Raw genomic sequence first — 19257 nt, 5'->3', positions numbered from 1 at the left:
TTCTTCACCTGACGTCATCTTCCCTTCTGGTCTCAGTTTTAAGTGTGAATTCCTGAGTTCATCCCTGACCTTCCAATTTAACACAGCTTCCTCTGTTAAAATCTCGTATCTCGTTTTTACTTTGAATTAATTCTTAGCATTTAGAATATAGTTAACTTTGTACTTTTTGGCCACAATTTTTACTTGTACTTATTTATGCAATTATTGCTGTCTGCCACTTCTATGCCCACCCCACACTATATTGTAAGATCCATGAAAATAGCAATTGACTCTCCCAAAAGTGTTTGAGTGCCTTCCTTCCTTCCAAAAATATATACTGAGTGCCTACTGTGTGTCAGCTAGAAGTTGGGGATACATCAACTCCTGAAGTTTAAATTATCCTAAATTGTGATGTTTTCTTTTTTTTTACCATTTTTATCTTAAATGTTTAGCACAGTGCCTGGTTGCCAGAGTGGTCAATAACTATTTGTTTAAAGAATGAAGATGAATGCTTTTGAGGATTATATATAGGGTCCAAAGATACATGCAGTTAAGGTTCAAATCTGTAGTTCAGGAATATAAATTTCTCTTGAGGCTAGGTCTCTTTTCCTCTGTCACAGGCTGAAATTTCCAGGTGCCTCTGTGGCTGTCATACTCCTTTGGTGCACAAGAGTTTCTCTGTGACCACAGTGATCTACCTCTCTGACAAGGGAAATAAGAATAATCCAGGGATTCTGAATGACTAATTGGTCTGGTATGGGTTCTGGGCATCAGTGTTTTTAAAAAGATTTTTAGGTGTCTATATTATTCAAGCAGGGTCCAAAATTACTGTCCCAAAAGTGTATGAAATTTATGTCAAAAAGGTTCTCCTCTCTTCAAATACTAGTTTTATTTTGACAGAAGAATTTGTAGGTAGGGTGTGTGCATATATGTGTGTGTTTTATTCTCCAAAAAGGAGTTTGAATTTTTTCCAGGCCATTCTGATAATTATCAAAGCCACACAATTTGTTACCAAACACCATGGAAGCCTGAGATATTTTTCACTTCTTTAGCCTGAGAATGTTTTAGATCAGCCTGATTTTCTTTTCATAAAAACTAGAACCTCGCTATGTTAGCTATTTTTTATAAACTGCATCTGGGGAGTGTACACAGTTTAAGTATGTGGCAAGATAAATTTCTAAAGACTTCATGTGGTAGTGATCATTTTATTATTGATGAATATTTATGATATGCAACATAATAATTTTTATATAGTTCATATACACTATGAACAAATAAGTTTTTCATCTTTCAGTACATAATGTATTAAAAGAATTATAAGGGGGCAGTAACTGTAGAAACATGTTGTGTTGTTAGTAGAAGCAGTCATAATGACACACAGACATCAAAATGAAGACCAAGAAATTAAAGATCAGAAACAGCATGTAAAACACCTTCTGTCTGGGGCCACTTATGGGGATAAATAGCTGTGTAGAATTAGATATGTTTTGGGGGAATACTGCATCACTCTAAGGCACAGTAAGAAATGATCATGAAACATCAAGAAGAGGTTATATTTGTTTGGTATTCTTTGCTCAGTTGCAATATGTCATAGAATGGTTTCTGTTAAAAATGTTTAAAAAAGGTCAAAGCTTCCATGGTTTAACTGATGGGAATGCACAATAACTAAAAATGCTAACAAAGCAATTTGTGAATTTGAGTAATCTTTCCTATTTTTCTTTTAAGCCATACTGTATATTTCTTAGAAACTACCCATACATAGTATGGTTTAATACAGACTCTTTGAGACATATATATATATATATATATATATTTAACAATCTACCACTTTATGTCATTATTGTGAGTTTTCTTCACTTTGAGAAATTCTGGAATTAAGAGCGAATGAGGAGTGTTAGAGAGGTCATCAATGCTAAGAAATACTGAATGCTTACCCCTGCTTCTAGGTCACCATGAAATCAGATTACACTGGGGAGTTCTCTGTTCAGTAATGTCATGAACTCTTTCAGCAAGTGAAGTCTCCTTGTTTGACTCTGGAATGTAGAGGCTTTGTGAGAGCTTATATTTTTGAGGATTTCTCACCACAGTTCCATGTGGCACTGGCAAAACTTTTCAACCAGGGGGTCTTCTTTCCTGTCACTCAGGTTCCCTGAATGAGCTGCTGACTCATTCAGATACAACCTGACCCCATATAGGAGCATCCTGTCCTTGTATGGCTTTATACTGCTGAGATTAGAATGCATTCAGAGGAGAGCTATTTTATTAGCATCTGCTTTAAATACGTGTCTTCTTTATTACTACTTAATGTCCTTGCTATGTTTTTGTTCTTTTTGAGGAACCTGTTGGGGAACCATTCTCTGAGGTGTTGCAGCTAGGTATTAGCTGAATATGATTGCACAAGAGACAGGGAAAGAGAGAGGAAGGGAGGGATCAAGTTTTTCACACTGACTCTTCCTCCAACTGTGCTTTGCCAACAGCTGATATTTCTTTACCCTTATTGCTTTTTTTAAAATATATATCTTTTTTAACTGAAGTATAGTTGATATACAATATTGTATTGGTTTCAAGTATACAACACAGTGGTTCAGTAGTTACACACATTATTAAATCCTCACTCCAACTAGGGCAGTTACTATCTGTCAACATAGAAAGATGTTACAGAACCATTGGCTGTATTCTCCATCCTGTACTACCATCCCTGTAACCAGCTTATATTATGACTGGAATTTTGGGGTTCTTTTCTCCTCCTCAACCTCCCCACCCACCTACCCCAACCCCTCTGCTATGGTAACCACCAGTCACTTCTCAGTGTCTGAGTCTATTGCTATTTTATTCTTTGTGTTTCGTTTTTATATTCCATAAATAAGTGAAATCATATGGTAAATGATTAAAAATATTTTTTTTCTGTTTCTGGCTTATTTCACTGAGCATAATAGGTCCAAGCAGGACTTCTTTCTTTTTTATGGCTGAATAATATTCCATTGTATATATGTACCACACCTTCTGTATCCATTCATCTGTTGATGGACACCTATCTTGCTTAATAAACATAGGGGTTAGGGGTGTGTATGTCTTCTCAAATCAGGGATTTTGTTTTCTTTGGGTAAATTCCCAGAAGTGCAGTTACTGGGTCACATGGTATTTCTGTTTTTAGTTTTTGAGGAACCTCCATACTGCTTTACAAAGTGGCTGCATCACTTGACATTCCCACCAACAGTGTAGGAGGGTTCCCTTTTCTCCACATCCTCACCAATACTTCTTATTTCTTGTATTTTGGATAGTTGCCATTCTGACTGGTGTAAGGGGATATTTCATTGTAGTTTTGATTAGCGATGTAGAGTATCTTTTTATGTGCCTGTTGACCGTTTGTATTTCTTCTTTGGAAAAAAGTCCATTCAGGTCCTCCACCCATTTTTTAATTGGGTTGTTTGTTTTTTTGGTGTTGAGTCATAGGAGTTCTATATATATTTTGGATATTAATCCCTTATCAGAAAAAATCACTTATGAATATATCTCCCATACTGCAGGTTGCCATTTTGTTCTATTGATGGTATCCTTTGCTGTACAGAGGCTTTTTTGTTTGATGTAGTCCCACTTGTTCCTTTATTATTTTGTTTCCCTTGCCTGGGGAGATGTATCCAGAAAAAAAATTGCTTGTGCTTATGTTCAAGAGATTTTTTGCCTATGTTTTCTTCTAATTGTTTTGTGGTTACATGTCTTATATTTATGTCTTTAATCCATTTCAGGTTTTCAAGTTTATTTTTGTTCATGAAGCTACAGTAATCAATTTTCATTCTCTTGCATGTAGCTGTCCAGTTTACCTAACACCAGTTATTGAAGAGACTGTCTGTTTCCCATTGTATATTCATGGCTCCTTTATCATATATTAATTGCTGGGTTTATATCTGGGCTCTCTATTCTGTTCTATCGATCAATGGGTGTGTTCTTGTGCCAGTACCATACTGTTTTGGTTACTGTAGCTTTGTAGTATAGCTTGAGAGACCAGGCTGTATCTACTGTGGGTGTCCTGTAGGGTGGGGTTAGCTCCTCCCCTCCCCAGGACAGGGGTCATGCCAGGGTGTGACGGCCAGGTGTGGGGAGGGGGTGTGGTAGTCTTTCTTGCGAGGGATGCATGGTTTGACTGAGGCTGCCTGCCAGGTATGGCTGGGCAGAAGTTGTTTTGGAGAGGTACCTCCTAAGGTGTGTCCTCAAGACCACACTCGGGCAGTGCAAGCAAGCCATGCTAGCATGGTAAATGGAGAGTTTCATAACTGACTCCCATAAGTGTCTGGCCAGGTAGGCCGAAGTAGGGCAAGAAAAATGGCACCAGCATCTCCTCCCTCTACGAAAGTTCTTGCAGATCCCTGCCCCTCTGGTGCACATTCTGTAATCAGTCAGTAAATTTCCACCTGTAATCCAGGTATAATTCAAACTGCTGCTTCTATGCTGGGTCTCAGACTGATTGATATAGCACATCAGCCCTTTAAGATCAGAGACTTGGTTTCCCATAACCCTCTGGCTCTCCTGGAGATAAGTCCCTTTGATTTTCAAAGCTCCTAGAGTTAAGCCCTGCTGATTTTCAAAGCCAGATGTTTGGGAGCTGGTCTTCTGCAGGGCCAGGGGTACTCAGTGTGGGACTTGATCCCTTTGCTCCTCTGTGCCTGTTGCATCCCTCCCACTCTTAGTTTGCTGCATTGAGTGGGGAGGTTGTATCACATCTGTGCCTGTTGCCTTTTGCAATGTGGCCTTCTCCTTATTCTTTAGCTGTGGAAGAACTGTTCTGCCACTATTCGAGTCATCTTCAGTTACTTGCATATGTGTAGCTGTCACTTTGGTATGTTTATGAGAGGAGTGAACTCAAAACCTCCTCCCCAACCATCTTCCTGTTTTCTCTCCAGGTAGTCTTCCATTTTCAGTACTAGGTCACACAGCAAACTAAACATGTGCATGTATCATGAGTAAATATGGGAACCCCAAAAGAAAACTTAAAAAAGGTAATAATTTTAGCATGTCTACAAACTTTTAAAATTTGAAATCAAGTTTAGAAATATATATTATGATTCAAAGTATTTATACAGGACAGAGGTGCTCTTAGTCCACATTGACCTTTCAGGTGCCTAGGGCCTCTGGAAATCATGATCTGATCCTGCTTCACTTGGTATCTGTTGTTGGTTGACCTTCTGGTTCTAGAAGAGTTTCTCCTTAGCAGAATGCCATCCTACCCCTTGTCTCCTGGACCATTTGTCACCCAGTCTTTTGTATATAACTGGCAATACTCACCCTCTCTAGTCCCATATTGCTAGGAAGTCCACCTTGTCCTGGTTTGCCTGGAACTTTCCAAGTTTTAAAACTGAAAGCCCCGTGTTCTGGGAAGCCCCTCAGTCCTGTGCAGACTGGGATGGTTTGTCACCTACAAAATACCCTCCCCCACCTCACAGCACAACTCCTAATTTGCTGTCTGCTGTCCAGGATGGGCTGTGGAAGGTCATGCACCCATCTGAATGCTAATATGTGTGAAGATTTTCCCTGTGTAAGTTCAGTGGTTGGATGTCATTAACTGTTTTTTCTTCAAACATTCCTTTCTTCAAACCCCTTTCCTACAAAAATGGTAAGGAATCCTCTGATGTCTCTTTGACACATCCTTTGTTAGGTTTTTCCATATGAAATTGTGGCATGAATTTTCCTTAAGACATTTTTGTTTTGAATTCCTTTTAACGATTTCACTAAATGAAATGTTTTCCCTTGCCACTTAGACTCCATGACTTCAGTTTATTTGTCATGGTGTTCAGGTGACTCAGCCCTTAACAAAGCAACAAAATTGTGCAATATGACCTAGGAACACCATATTTTTAGTCTTTGGGAATCCTGAGTTCCAGCCCTAAGTTGGTTATCACCACCTAGTTGTAGGATCCTGGACAAGTCTTGTTTTCTGTAGGTCTTGGTTTCCCCTCTGTAAAAGAAGTAGGACATGCTAGATTGGTCCACAAGTTCACAGTTTATGTTAAAATTAAATGACTCTTAGTGAAGGAGCAGGTTATGATTGTCTTAGGGACTGACTGCTTCTTTCCTGGACTCCATTTGGAGAATCTTCTGTATCTCTAGCCTGGTCCCTCAGCCCAGTACCTCATACCCAGCCCATATCAGACACATAACCGGTTGGGTCCATAGTGCCTCTTTCAGATGAAGACTTGCTGACTGTAGCTAGAAGCATAATGGTTCAGGCACTCCCAAGCCCCTCCATCCCCAGGCTTAACCATTAACTAGGAGGACTCAGAATTTAGTATTTATCACTGAAGCTATGATTTGTTACAGTGAGCAGATACAGGCAAAATCATTAAAGGGAAAAGGCACATGAATCAAGTTCAGGGAAACCAGACACAGATTCAAACAGGGACACATAGACAGGCATAGCCTGATTCCCCAGCAATGAATTGTGACAACATATGTGAAAATTATTTATCAGGAAAGCTCATTAGAGACTGTGTCCAAGGTTTTTATTAGGGGCTGGTCACATAGGCAACCTCTGTACCAAAATCCCAAACACCTAAGAAGGAAAGCATTAAGTACATTTTTGTACAATTTAGACACATTCTTACCTGGGAATGGTAGAACACCCGCCCCACATCTGCCCTGCCCCACCCCAAAGACAGCTTTACAGTGCCAGCTAAGGATAAACGCAGCAAGCAGGACTCCTTAAGGATAGAAGTCTCAGGTTTGCTATGCTGTCTCTTTTCTGCACATGTCATAAAACTCAGTTTGCTTCTAGCCCCTTGACTGACTTCTCACTGCCAAGTGAGGTCAAATGAAATATTGGAAAGAAATGAACTTTGGAGAATAGCTGAATTTCTACTCCTGGCCTTGCCAGTGACTTGTTGGGTGACAAAGTAAGTTACTTATCCTGTTTAAGGCTTCCTTTCTTCATCTGTGAATTGGAGTTAATAAAGCTAACTGCAAAGGGATTTTGTTGAGAACAGATTATTATATACACAAATAACATGAAGCATAACATCATTTTTCCCTGAATCCACTCATTCAACAACTGTTTATTAAGAACCTATTTACTAAACACTGTGATAGGCAATGGAGGTGTTGTGTTGAGCAGAAGGCATTCTGCCTTATTGGAATTTATAGTCTGGTTGGGGAGAAAGACTTCAATTTCAAATAATAACCACGCAAATTTATATACTATTACAATTTATGGTAAGTGCCCTGAAAGAGAGGTAGAGAGTGCAGTAAAAATGTATAATGGGTACTAACCTATTCTAGTGGGTCAGGGAAGGTCTCTCTGAGGAAATGACATATGTGTAAGAATCTCAAATTTGAATAGGCAGTGGCAACATCAAGATATCAGGAGGGACATTAGATAATGGTCTTGCATAATCTCTTCTTTTTCAGTGGGAGAGAGCAGGCATTGTTGGAGAATCAAAAAAGGCCAGTGTGGTTAGAGCATAGAGAGCAGAAGGGAGAGAGGTATGTATGAGATTAGAGAGGATAGCGATATTTAAGGACCAATTGAGTTCATGGAGCTATGCTACCATCCTAAAGCTATTTAAGGGTGTTTAGCAGTGGGATGACATAATCAGATGTCTAAGTGTTTGGAAAGATCACTCTGGCTGCTTTGTAGAGAGATGATTGAGGTGGGTTAAGTGGGTTTAGGAGGCCATTGCAGGAGCCTAGGCTAGTGATCATCATAATTGAGTTAATGTTATAGCTTGCTTACAGTTGGAAAGAAATGTGAAGATTTGAGAAGGTGTATTTAATATTTTCTTGCTAAATTATTAGAATGAATAGCTTCAATTTGAACTGTGTGTATACATATATATATATAAATATACACACACATATATATATACTCAACTAAATATGTATTTATATAATTTATATATGTATATGTGTATGTATGTGTGTGTGGTGTTTGTGTGTGTATATATACATTTTACCATACTTGCATCATAAGCCCTTGAGAAGAGGAGATACCACATTCTTGAGTAGAGAAAGAGATGGTGTTAAAACTTGCTGAGATTTGCACAACTACAACTTGCCTTATCCATACATTTACTGAATAAAAATAATAAAGTATCTACTCTCCGATACTATCCAATGTATTGAACCTACAGTATGTCAGCCACTTTGTATATATTACCTAATTTAACTCTCACAGCAAACCTATCACATAGGTGCTATAATTACACACATATTTTAGATGAGACACAGAGTTTTAAGTAACTGACCAATTTCTAGCAAATAATAAATGGTGGAGCTGGAGTTTGAGTCCAGGTAGTTTGGCTTCAGATTCATATTGTCAACCACAGTGGCAACCTATGCCCTGTAGGCCAAATCTGGCTTATGGCTATTTTTTTATAGGCAGCCAGAAATTAAAAAAAAAATTTTTTTAATAAAGCATTTAAAAGAAAAAAAGAAAAAAAGGAATTCTGTGACGGGTTTATGTGACCGCAAAGCCCATTCAGACTTTTACAGTAAAACTCTTCTGGCCCCTGCAATATGCTGGCCATTAGGAAGAATACATACATGTGCCTTAAGTAGAAAGTTGAGAGCTATTACTGATTTTTACAAATTAAGGACATGTCTGGTTAGCTGCAAAGTGAGAATAGTGTACTCACAATATGGTAGAATTATTTTTCTTGATATTTGCAAATTTAAAATGAAGAACCTGTTTGCCTGGAGAAAGTTTCTTGGGAAAATAGGAGGTTTATCTCTCAGTCATGGGAACAAAGGCAGCCGGGTTTGTGCTGAGTTACTTAAGGCGATGTCTATCATTAAGATGGTGAATTTCAGATGGATTTTATGTGCTGATTTTGCATTGGAAACAGGACTTAATAGCAAAAAACTTTGTTTTAAACCTATGGTTTGTTTTTGAAAAGAAAAATTAAATCACTAAATATTGATAAATTTCTGCTTTTACATCAACAACTGTGTGGAGAAAGAAATGGCTATGTATTGCACCCCTTCTCCCCTTCCAGAATTATAACTGTATTAAAAAAAGAGAACATTGGATGTCTTGGCCTTTCTAAACAATTCTTGATTCTTGGAGAAATTCTCATATTCATTTGAATTTTTGTAGAGAGCTAAATATTTAGCCACTGCAATATTTATTACATCTTACTATAGTGATAGGTGTTTTGAGGAACTTTGTAAAGATGATTACAGAAGTTTTTTTGTTTGTTGTTTTGTTTTGCTTTTGCTATGATGTGATTTTCATTGGCAAGTGGTGGTTGTATTCTACCACATTCTGCGGATGTATTACATGTTTTTGTTCATGCAAACTATATTTGTCTATTTCTAATAGAGTCAGACAGTGGTTATAGAGGTTACATTTGGATCCAGTTGAGCTTCCATTTGCCTTTTCTTAGACACCATTGTAAACTGGTTTGTAGTGGTTGATGAGTGCCTTTTATTCAAGTCTATTTCCTCAATCATCTCCCTTTATCATTTTGGTTGTGGTGGGTAGATTGGGTAAGGTACTAATTATAGTTGTTAAATTATAATTTGGTTGGGAAATTTCTGCTGTTTCATCTTTTACTTAGATGATTCAGACTGTTAAGTTTTACACTGAATATTTTTCTGTCATTTTTCAGATTGGAAGTTTAGGGATTGTGTATAAAGTTGAGCTTTCTCTTTTTTTTAATTGTAATTTCCAAATGTAAACAAAAGGAATCCAAAAGTCATCACATGTGGTGCAGTCTTGTTTAATTTTTATCCTCCTCTGTTGCCTCCTGTCTATCCCAAGTAACTTTACAAGTCACAAACACTATACTTTTCATTGGGTAAATACTTTAGAATTATGTCTTTAAATTGTAAGACTTAAAAAAAAATTCAATACCATTAGCATGCTAAAAATTTCGCAGTAATTTCTGAATATCAACAAATATTCAATTAGCATTCCAATTTTCCTAATATTCTCAGAAATACCTTTTGCATTTAGTTTTTCAAATCAGTAGCCAGCTGAAGTCCATGATTTGCATTTGCTTGAATTGTCTCTTAATTCTGTTAATGTACTGTAACAGTTTTCCTTCCCGTTTTTCCCTTTGCCTTTGATTCCTTTGTCTGTTGTCCTTATATTTTTGGTAAATTTGTAGTGTAAATTTTAGTGAAAGCTAACAGGGGTATCAAACTTAGGTTAACTTTTTTGGCCAAACATTCTTCATCAGTGATGAAAAAATTGGACTCTTAAATGGTTGGTGAGTGCTTGTGACCTATCAGCACTTCCTTCTTTTACTTCCTTCAATTGAATAAGATTTATTTCTTGTCACTGTAATGACATTGATTAGCAGGTAAGGGGAAACATGTTTATATATGATATCATTAACATTCCCTCCCTTTAACCAAATTACTTACTTATTTGGTTTTTTGTAAAGAACAGAAATGCTGAAACAGGAATCCTTACTTGGCATAAGATTTCCAGACACAGTCAGACTATACATTTTTAGTTTTACCTTCTGAGTCATTGGATTTGGTAACATTTCTGTCTGTGCAAGGGTCTGGCTAACATTACTTTTCCTATTAAAGGTGATGAAATCCTTGACTTTAATTTTATACTGGAAATGATAAGTGCAAAAACCCATCTAGTCAAAATTTAAACCTCTGCTTGTTCTTAAGATTTATGTAGAAAAAGTTAAGTAAGTTATCTTTAAATGCGGACATTTTTTTCAGAGACTTTAAAATAAAGCTCTTAAGTCTTATAAAATAAAATCTAGTATTCCCTATCTTGAAATTTATTGTGAATGGTAATGTCAAAATTTGAAACTTTTGGAACTTTACAAATGAAATAATTTTTTTAAAAAAGGATAACTAACTGAAAAAGTACTCTTTTTTATGTTTAAATGGGACCTGACACTTTATGAAAATGACTTATGTATATTAATATTCATGTTCATAGAACTGTTTTCCTTTTTTTGTTTGACTAATGAATGTTTAAATTTATTATTTCTTTATGTGTATTGCATTTATTTTACTGTGTATTTTCAAAATTTGAAGAACTTTGATTTATATACAATAACTTCTAATTTAGTCCTATAATTCATTAATTCTATTTCTGATGATCTATCTATTGTTTAGTAGACACTTAACACCTTCTGAACTTTTTCTTATTGATAATGGGCAAGAATCAAATGATACCGTGCAATGCGTAGAATTTTAAAAGGGTGTTGATTTTGTTTTCTTAATCCATGGGTCCTCTGTATCCTCAGGTTAAAAAAAAAGTCCCAGCCCTGTTGACATTTCCCGATGCACTTGTTTCTCTTATGCATTTTCCAACCTGTCTTTTCCTGATAAGCATTTTCTTTACTATTTTTATAGATATTTTGAAATGATTCCTTAAATTTACCTACTTCTACTAAAAAGTGGTATTGTGTTGGATTGAAAATAATAGCCCTTTATAAAATGACTAAAAGCTGTTTATTTACTATGGCAGTGCTGATTTTTGTTCCTTTTATTCATTATAAAACACTGAAAGTGATGTCAATGTTGTGCCTTTTAAGACTTTTAATTACGAAAATTCATCAATAGGGGAAAAAGCTAAGATTCTTTTTGTAAATTATTTGATCCCAATTCATCAAAATTTGTTTTCAAGAAATAGGATCAGTCTCATAATTGGGTCCTTGATTTTGTATGTGTTGGCATTTTGATGAATGTAATGCAGTTCAGGTCTCACCATTGTGTGTAATAAATCGTGGTGACTTGATAGGCAACAGTGAAGCTGGTTGATTAGATAATGTCTAGGAGAACTGCAGTCTTTACAGATAAAAGCTTTTTGTATTTTTATGGGAGTATTTCTCCTAGTGTTGAAATTCTTTTTTGAGGGCATGGCTTTCCTTAAATGTTCATGCACTTTCTTACTGTTAAAATAATTCATTTGATGGCTCATTTGGCTGTAGTATAACCACTTTGAATTGCCTGTTTATCAACAATTCTTTGTTTAGCCTTATGAAGATTAACAAGCCAGAGCATTCCCATGGGTTTAATGAGGATGGTAATCGCTTATAGTGAGTTGTAAAGTGGGAGCTTTTAGCCTCTTGTAAACCATCTTACTGTTATTCCTGTCTGTCTTTGCAGATAAATTATTAGTCATAACTGTAGCAACAAAAGAAAGTGATGGATTCCATCGATTTATGCAGTCAGCCAAATACTTCAATTATACTGTGAAGGTACAGTATACTTTTAATTCATAGAGATGTTAGAATATGTGCCGAAAGTACATTTTTCGTAACAATAACAACAGCAGTATGATCTTCAGTCCATAGAAGGACAATGAAGTTTGGTTACATAATTGCTATTGGTTTACATATACTTACTTGATTGATTTAAAGATATATTTTGGCTTTTTAAATATTCTCCCGCTAAGGTAATAATTTTTAATATTTGCTAATGCTTTGTTTTGTATAAACATTTTCTATAAAACAACAGAAATTGTATGAATTTATGTTTCTTTTCGGGGTGTCATATACAAGCACAACATTATGAAGATTTGACAGTAATTTTTTTCTTTGAAGAATTTTTTTCTGTAATGGACTTGTCTTTATAGTTTCTTTGCATACAGAGAATTGGAAACATCACTGGGAAACATCCATTATTAAGAGTTGCTTTTCCTATTTGCTTGCTTTAGAGGAATTTGGGGACATTATAAAAAGGTTTTAGAAGACTTGTCTCCAGGGATGTATCCCATTGATAAATGATCAGAGGAAATCTGGAGAATTTGATAAGACTAGTAAACTAAGTTGTGAAAAGCTGGCCTATTTTTATTTACTTATTTATTTTTTTTATAGAAGTGAGGATCTGTCAGCCAGGTCTTTTCTACAAATAAGAGGAGAATGGGAAGGTATCCCAGGTAGGAAAATAAATGAACAAATTTCACACATTTACAAAGAAATCCCCCAAACAACCCACAAAACTTAAAAAAAAAGGGGGAACAGAGAGACATTGCTTTGCCTAGGGAGAAATTAAGCTGTTCCAGTATGTAATCTAGAAAGAAGGCAGTATTCGTTACATAAGCACTGGAAGACTAAGTACAGATACCAATATAGAACAGATTCCTAGAGGCTAATCTTTGCTTGAAAAGAGATCTAGTGCTAGCAACTAGATGTTTAGTACAAGATAAATGAAAAATGTGCTAGAAGTTTGTTAGGCTAGAGGAGAAATATAGTGGTTGATAGGAAGCACCCTAGAAATAACAGAAAAATCAAGGTAAAATAATCTGAAATCCAATGACGGTAATCTTTAGGGTTTCAGACTAGGGAGAGTGTGGAATGTTTCTTATGTGTGAAGTACTGTGTTAGGGACTTTATATATGGTATGCTATTGATTGATTACATAAACCAGGTAAGGTAGATACTTCTTTGTTTTTGAGTGAGGAAAACTTGGCTTGGGGTATGTAGCTGTCAAGTGTCAAATCTTAGACCGCAGCCCCCTTTTGACTGACGGGAGTTTTTAATTCTTCTGTTGTCTTCCCATTATGAGATGTAGTAGTTCTTAAAGTGTAGACCTCAAACCACTAGCATCAGCATTTTCTGGGAAATAGTTAGAAATGAAGATTCTCAGGTCCCACATCAGACCTACTGAATCACAAACTCTGGGAGTAGGATCCATCAGTCTGTGTTTTAGCAAGCCTTCCATGTGATTTTGATGCAGGCTAAAGTTTGATACACTGATGCAGTAGAAAGAAAATAGAGAGCAGAGCTTAACATAATGCACTGCACAGAGTATGCTCTCAATGAGGCTGGGCTTAGAATTACTGCAGTATTGGACAAGTGCAGAAGGATTATGGAACAGAACAGTAGGGTGACAACTCTCAGGGCCAGAGGAAGTCATTTTTTTAAGACAAGACCTAATACTTCTATTAGACGAGACCCAGTATGAATCCAGATCCATATCACTTTGCGTTTTCTTGGCCAGCATTTGTCCCCCAACCTTCAGTACAGGTATTGATGAAGTGAACTTAGGATCTGAGGGTGGGAGCCCTGTGGACTTTGCCAGCCAGGTTTATATTTGGCTCAGTGTTTAGTAAAGTTGGAACTAATAATGTTTGTTCTCTAAATTTATTTTATCCACTGTTTTCTGTATTTATTTTTAATTTCATTCCCATTTGATTTCATAAATCTCCTAGTAGATCATTATCTTGGAACTTGAGCCTTTGTTTTGATGAAATTAAGATACAAGTTGTATGTGGTGGAGGGGGACATACACTTCCCTCCTCCAGGCCAGGAGTGTAACCATGCACTTCCAAGTCAGGAGGCAGCTGCTGAGGCTAAGGAAAACAGCGATGGGAATGGCTACAAGGGTAGCTCTGAAGAATTGTGCTCAGGCAATTTCTTGCAATGATAAATTACTTTTAATCTTTTGAGAGTAATGTAAGTTTAAGATTTTAAAGGTGAAGATGGTGACATTTGGCATGCTGCCTTCTGTGTATAGCTGAACAAACCATTTGGCTCAGTAGGAAGATGGCTCAAGGGCCCTGTGTCCAGGAGTCACTGAGCATCAGGGGCTTTCATTGTTCGGCATGCAGATTTCCTGCCAGATTGAAGTGTTATGGAAGGTGTCTTCATTTTCTTTTTCATTTTAGTCTGAACAAATAGAAATAAGTTATGAGAGATACTTTTTGTGGGCCCCCCAGCTCCCAGCCTCTTTGAATTAGACTCTACTTTTGAAATGGTAAATGTGGAAATGGCATTTAATGGGTGAATAACACTGAAGAATTATGACCTGACCTAGGCATCGTTATTTTCTGTCTAGCATCATGATTTAGTGAAATGTTTAAGCAGTGGTTACTGTGTAATACCATACAAGTTGCTGATGACTCCCAGTTTTTATGATACTATCATAATTGGAGTTTTGCTCAGGAATGAAATGTTAATTTCATTTATAGGTCCTTGGACGAGGAGAAGAATGGAAAGGTGGTGATAGATTTAATAGTATTGGAGGGGGCCAAAAAGTGAGATTAATGAAAGAAGTCATGGAACATTATGCCAATCAAGAGGATTTGGTTGTTTTATTTACTGAATGGTAAGAGAAATGAACTGTGGATTTTTAAGTCTATATTAAATTATTTTTTTAGTAAATTTAAATTCATATTTGTAGATTAAATATTACATTATTTTATTCATAAGGGATTATTGTTTTAAAAAGTAGATTTACTTAGAATTATAAAGCCACAGTCTGGCATAGTTATGTAATATGATCAAATTTGTTGAGTTACCATAAACACCAATGAAAAAACAAGGAATGAACTAACATTTTTTTGTAAAATTTATGTCTCAGTCATGACTTGAGATAGAGTAAAGATCATGGTGAGCTTTTTTATTGAAGAGAGTAACTCAGTGGATTCTGGTCAACTGGGGTTAAGTACATCATGAAAAGTTAGAAGTGAAAAATAAGAAAGCCTATGTTTGCTAAGAAAAAAAAAATGCTTTCTAATATGTAATTTTTTTGTCTGTATTGTTTTACTTCCCTTCTAGTTAATTTGAAGTGTCCACTGTCTTTCTCTACCTTCTCCTAACATGTTTTTAATGATGTCAGGGTGTCATGAGTTATTAGTGGGTGCCACTTTCTGTTTTCCACTTTCTCTACCTTCTTTTTTATTTTTATTTTTTAGTCATTAATTGTTCACCTTAATTCCCTTGCATTTTCCCTCTACCTCAGGGAAATTTCACTATATCTTTCCTTCAGTTTGAAAATCCAAAATCATAAATTGTTGCAGGTGAAAGTAAGAGAAATGCTTTTTATGCAAATGAGCAAATAGGAAAGGATTAAGTTTCAAAATAAAAATAGACACAATGAAGTCCTAGTGCCATCAACATTTAAAAGTTTTGGAAGAGTCCATATACTTGCATCTTTAGAACTTCCCTAATGTCTTCTAGGAAAGAAATGAAGTTCTGCTTATAGTTACCTATTTCTGCAACATAAGATGTAGTATATTTGCTGTTAGCATGTATACTGGAGAGTTTTTCTATAGAATCTTATTATATATACATTTCTACCCTTGGAAAAAGAGTAAGAAGCTCATTATAACTATTTGGTTTAAATGTTGAATTTGTTTTGGTTTAAAATTAGCATGGATTTCAAATAACCATTTTAGTCAACTTGAACTTGCTGCTTGTACATTTTGATTTTGACTTTAAGGAAAATTCTCCTTGTAAAAGTTACTGTTACTATACGTGAGCCAGTAGTGGTTTTAGTTTCCTAAGCCTCCTTTTGCATTTTAGGAAGAGCTCCTTTTTCTCTGCCTTCACCCTCCTATTCCATTTCCTCTCTTTCCACCATCTGAGAGTTAGCATTAAGGGAAACTGGTTTAATAAGGGGTCAATTTATTTCTAATAAGAAAAGGGACACTTTGAGGTATCTGAAGCCTGCTTGAGGTTGTATTTGTTTATTTAGGTAGCGCTTTAAGACAGCTTGATAAAAAAAGAACAAAATTTTAATGGAAGATGCACTGCCAGGTACTGTTAGTGTGGGATGTATTAGTGAACTAAACAGACACATTTCTGACAACTTCTACTGTGAGTACAGCCAGCTAAGTGAAAGGATGGAGGCCCCACTCAGCCAAGCCACTGTTAAGAAGAATCATTAACATTCTCTGTCACCCACCATGAGCATCCTCCTGGAAGTATCTGGAGATGATGAGAATGTAGCCAAGGAAAAGAGGGATGTGCAGCTGGTGCCACTTTGGAACTTGTTTCTCCTGTTATTAATTTTTTTAAAACAGCACTCTTTAAAAAATGTACTGTATACAGAGTCATCAATACAGTTGAAAATTGTGGGTAACCTAAGGTCTGGGAGAAATGAATTAGGCTGTTGATAAATTATTTAAAATGGGATACCATTCTGCTAATCTTCTAATTAAGCTCACCTCTAGTCAAAGCTAGAATTCAAAATATATTGATTATATTGATTTTAATAAACAAATTAATATTTCTTAAGTGATTTTTAAAGAACAGTTTCAACTTAATAGTTTTATGGAAATATATGTCTCTACTATATGAAAAAAATACACAAATTTATATACTTAATTTAGATGGGCTTTTTAAAAAGACAGCTTTATTGAGGAATAATTTACATACCATGACATAATAGTCCTTTTAAGTGTAAAATTCAGTAATTTTAGTGAATTGCACAGTTGGGCAATTATCATTACCACTCAATTTTAGAACACTGCTAGTGTCACAAAATGATCTTTTATAAGTTAATTTGGAAATAATTTTGTAACATTGCTTCCATGGGAATATGTATTCTAAACTGACTTTTGCATGAATGTTTAAAATTAGAGACTAGATGTTTATATACTCTGAGGGTAAGGTTTATCATGTTTAATTTATATAAAATTAAATATTTGTCAAGGGTTTGGGTTCTTAAAATGGAAACTGAAGTCTTCATAGGAAAAAGTCCGTGAACTTTTTTTCAAGTTATTTCATATGGCAGGGTGTGTATGTGTGTGTGTTTTATTGCACTTAAGATGATTTGTAAAGCTGACAGTTTTGCCTTCATTAGGGCAACTACCAATAAATAAAATGAATTTGATAATCTTAATGGACCAAATGCTATGAGTTCTTTTGAATAGTCTCATAAAGATTTTGGGGACAAATATTGAAATTTGGTAGCTGCAGAGTCCCTTATGGGGAAAAAAATTATTATATAATGATTTTATAATTCACCTTACTCAAGGTGATGGAGCATTTTGAGTTGTATAATAAGGTACTTTACATTACTTCTAGAATTACATTGTAGAGGATGTATTTCTGTTACTCCAGTTATATTGTATACAGACAGAACAAATTATTATTATATAGTATGACCAGTTTTTAAAAAAATGATATTCAGACCAATATGTAACAAAAGATGTTTGTCTAAGTAAATTAGGTACATAGTGAAAATCCCCACAAACTTGTTATGTGCTGGATATAGTAAGATAACAGCCAGCAGAGTCCAGACCCTAGCTTAACCATGTGGTAGAGTATTTTTGGGTATAAGATAAATGTCTAATGAAACTTTGGTTGTTTATTCTTTTTCTTTTAGACTGAAGAAAATTCTCTAGGAGAAAAGTAATTGGTAATAAAGTCTATGCTATTATTTGACTTTGAATTTGGACTGACTGAGCAGAAATTTATATTTTTTGGTGGTATTGAATATAGCTAGTGCCAGTAGTCAGAATGCACATGTGCTCCATTTTGAAAGACTCCCAGTATATGAAATATTTGAAAGACCTATTTGCTGGTGGCTATTGGGCTACCAAAGGAGTATTTCCTCTAGGAAAGTATTTACCCAAGCATTTTGGTGTACAGAAACTCCTCAGTTCATTAATGTATTTGTTTAAAGATATTAACAGTATGACTTTGAGGTAAGATAAAGGAATCGATTTTGCAATTTATAGGCTTTTGCTAATGACAGTAGTAAGAAAGACTGAAGTTAAAACACTAGACTGGACTTAGTCATTGTTACAGTCCAAAAGTTGATATAGAATTAAAATGAATATAAAGTAAATCCATTATTATAATAGTTTTCTAGCTGTGGTCTGGGAGACTGATCCAAGATAAAGGAACACTAATTGAGAAGTGAGGAATGTCTTAATCACACTGATCTTTGCTGTTAGGGTATATGCCTATCATTTTTAATGTATATTGCTAGCTTCTATTTACTTATTATGTTGAACTATAATTGTATTTCCAGAAATTCAAGCTGGGGGCTACTGGTTTATAAATTATTGGGCTAAATAACAAGGAATCAAGAAATATTAGATAACAATAAATTACATTAAAAGGGGGAAAAACAGATCTTGCAAGAGGGAGAAATATAACGGATACTTTGAAACTACTTTTAAAGATTATTTTATCTGCATTCATTTGGAGAAATAAAATGATTTATAAAGGTAGAAGAGAATCCACATTTTCTAAATCTCAAAAATTGAAATTAATTAAAAAATTTGAATTTTGAATAAAAACCATGAAAATGACACTGTTGCTTCTGACTTTCATGTGTCAGCCAGTGTTTGTTTCTGTTGGCTTCTAATTAAATTTATTTTACTGCAAAAGTGAGATCAGAGAGCAGATTTTTCACTTTGCATTTAGTATACATATCTTAAGCACAAACTGTGATCCAGGCTTTGAACTTAACTATATAGGAAGAGATGAACAGAAATCTACCCTCAAGGAACTCTCATACTAATGCTGGAAACAAAGCTGAACAAACCTAAAATGAAAGAAAAGTGGTTATTTTCAGAAAAACTTGAATGTTGGAATAGTCTCTTTAGAATCACTTACTTTTAGAAAATTGTGA

General features: G+C 35.3%; 1 protein-coding gene across 2 annotated transcripts in view; it reads left to right on the top strand.

Moving 5' to 3' along the window:
* Positions 1 to 19257, top strand: part of PLOD2 (procollagen-lysine,2-oxoglutarate 5-dioxygenase 2) — a 90439-nt gene that overhangs the window by 16409 nt on the left and 54773 nt on the right. For both annotated transcript variants that reach the window (XM_036896381.2, XM_036896380.2), the window contains exons 2-3: positions 12052 to 12143; positions 14858 to 14994. In XM_036896381.2, the coding sequence (XP_036752276.2) occupies positions 12052 to 12143; positions 14858 to 14994 (229 nt within the window). The remainder of the gene's footprint in view (positions 1 to 12051; positions 12144 to 14857; positions 14995 to 19257) is intronic.

The sequence above is a fragment of the Manis pentadactyla genome, chromosome 1 (genome assembly GCF_030020395.1).
Source record: "Manis pentadactyla isolate mManPen7 chromosome 1, mManPen7.hap1, whole genome shotgun sequence".
Lineage (NCBI taxonomy): Eukaryota > Metazoa > Chordata > Mammalia > Pholidota > Manidae > Manis > Manis pentadactyla.
This window is presented reverse-complemented; position numbering and strand designations above follow the sequence as displayed.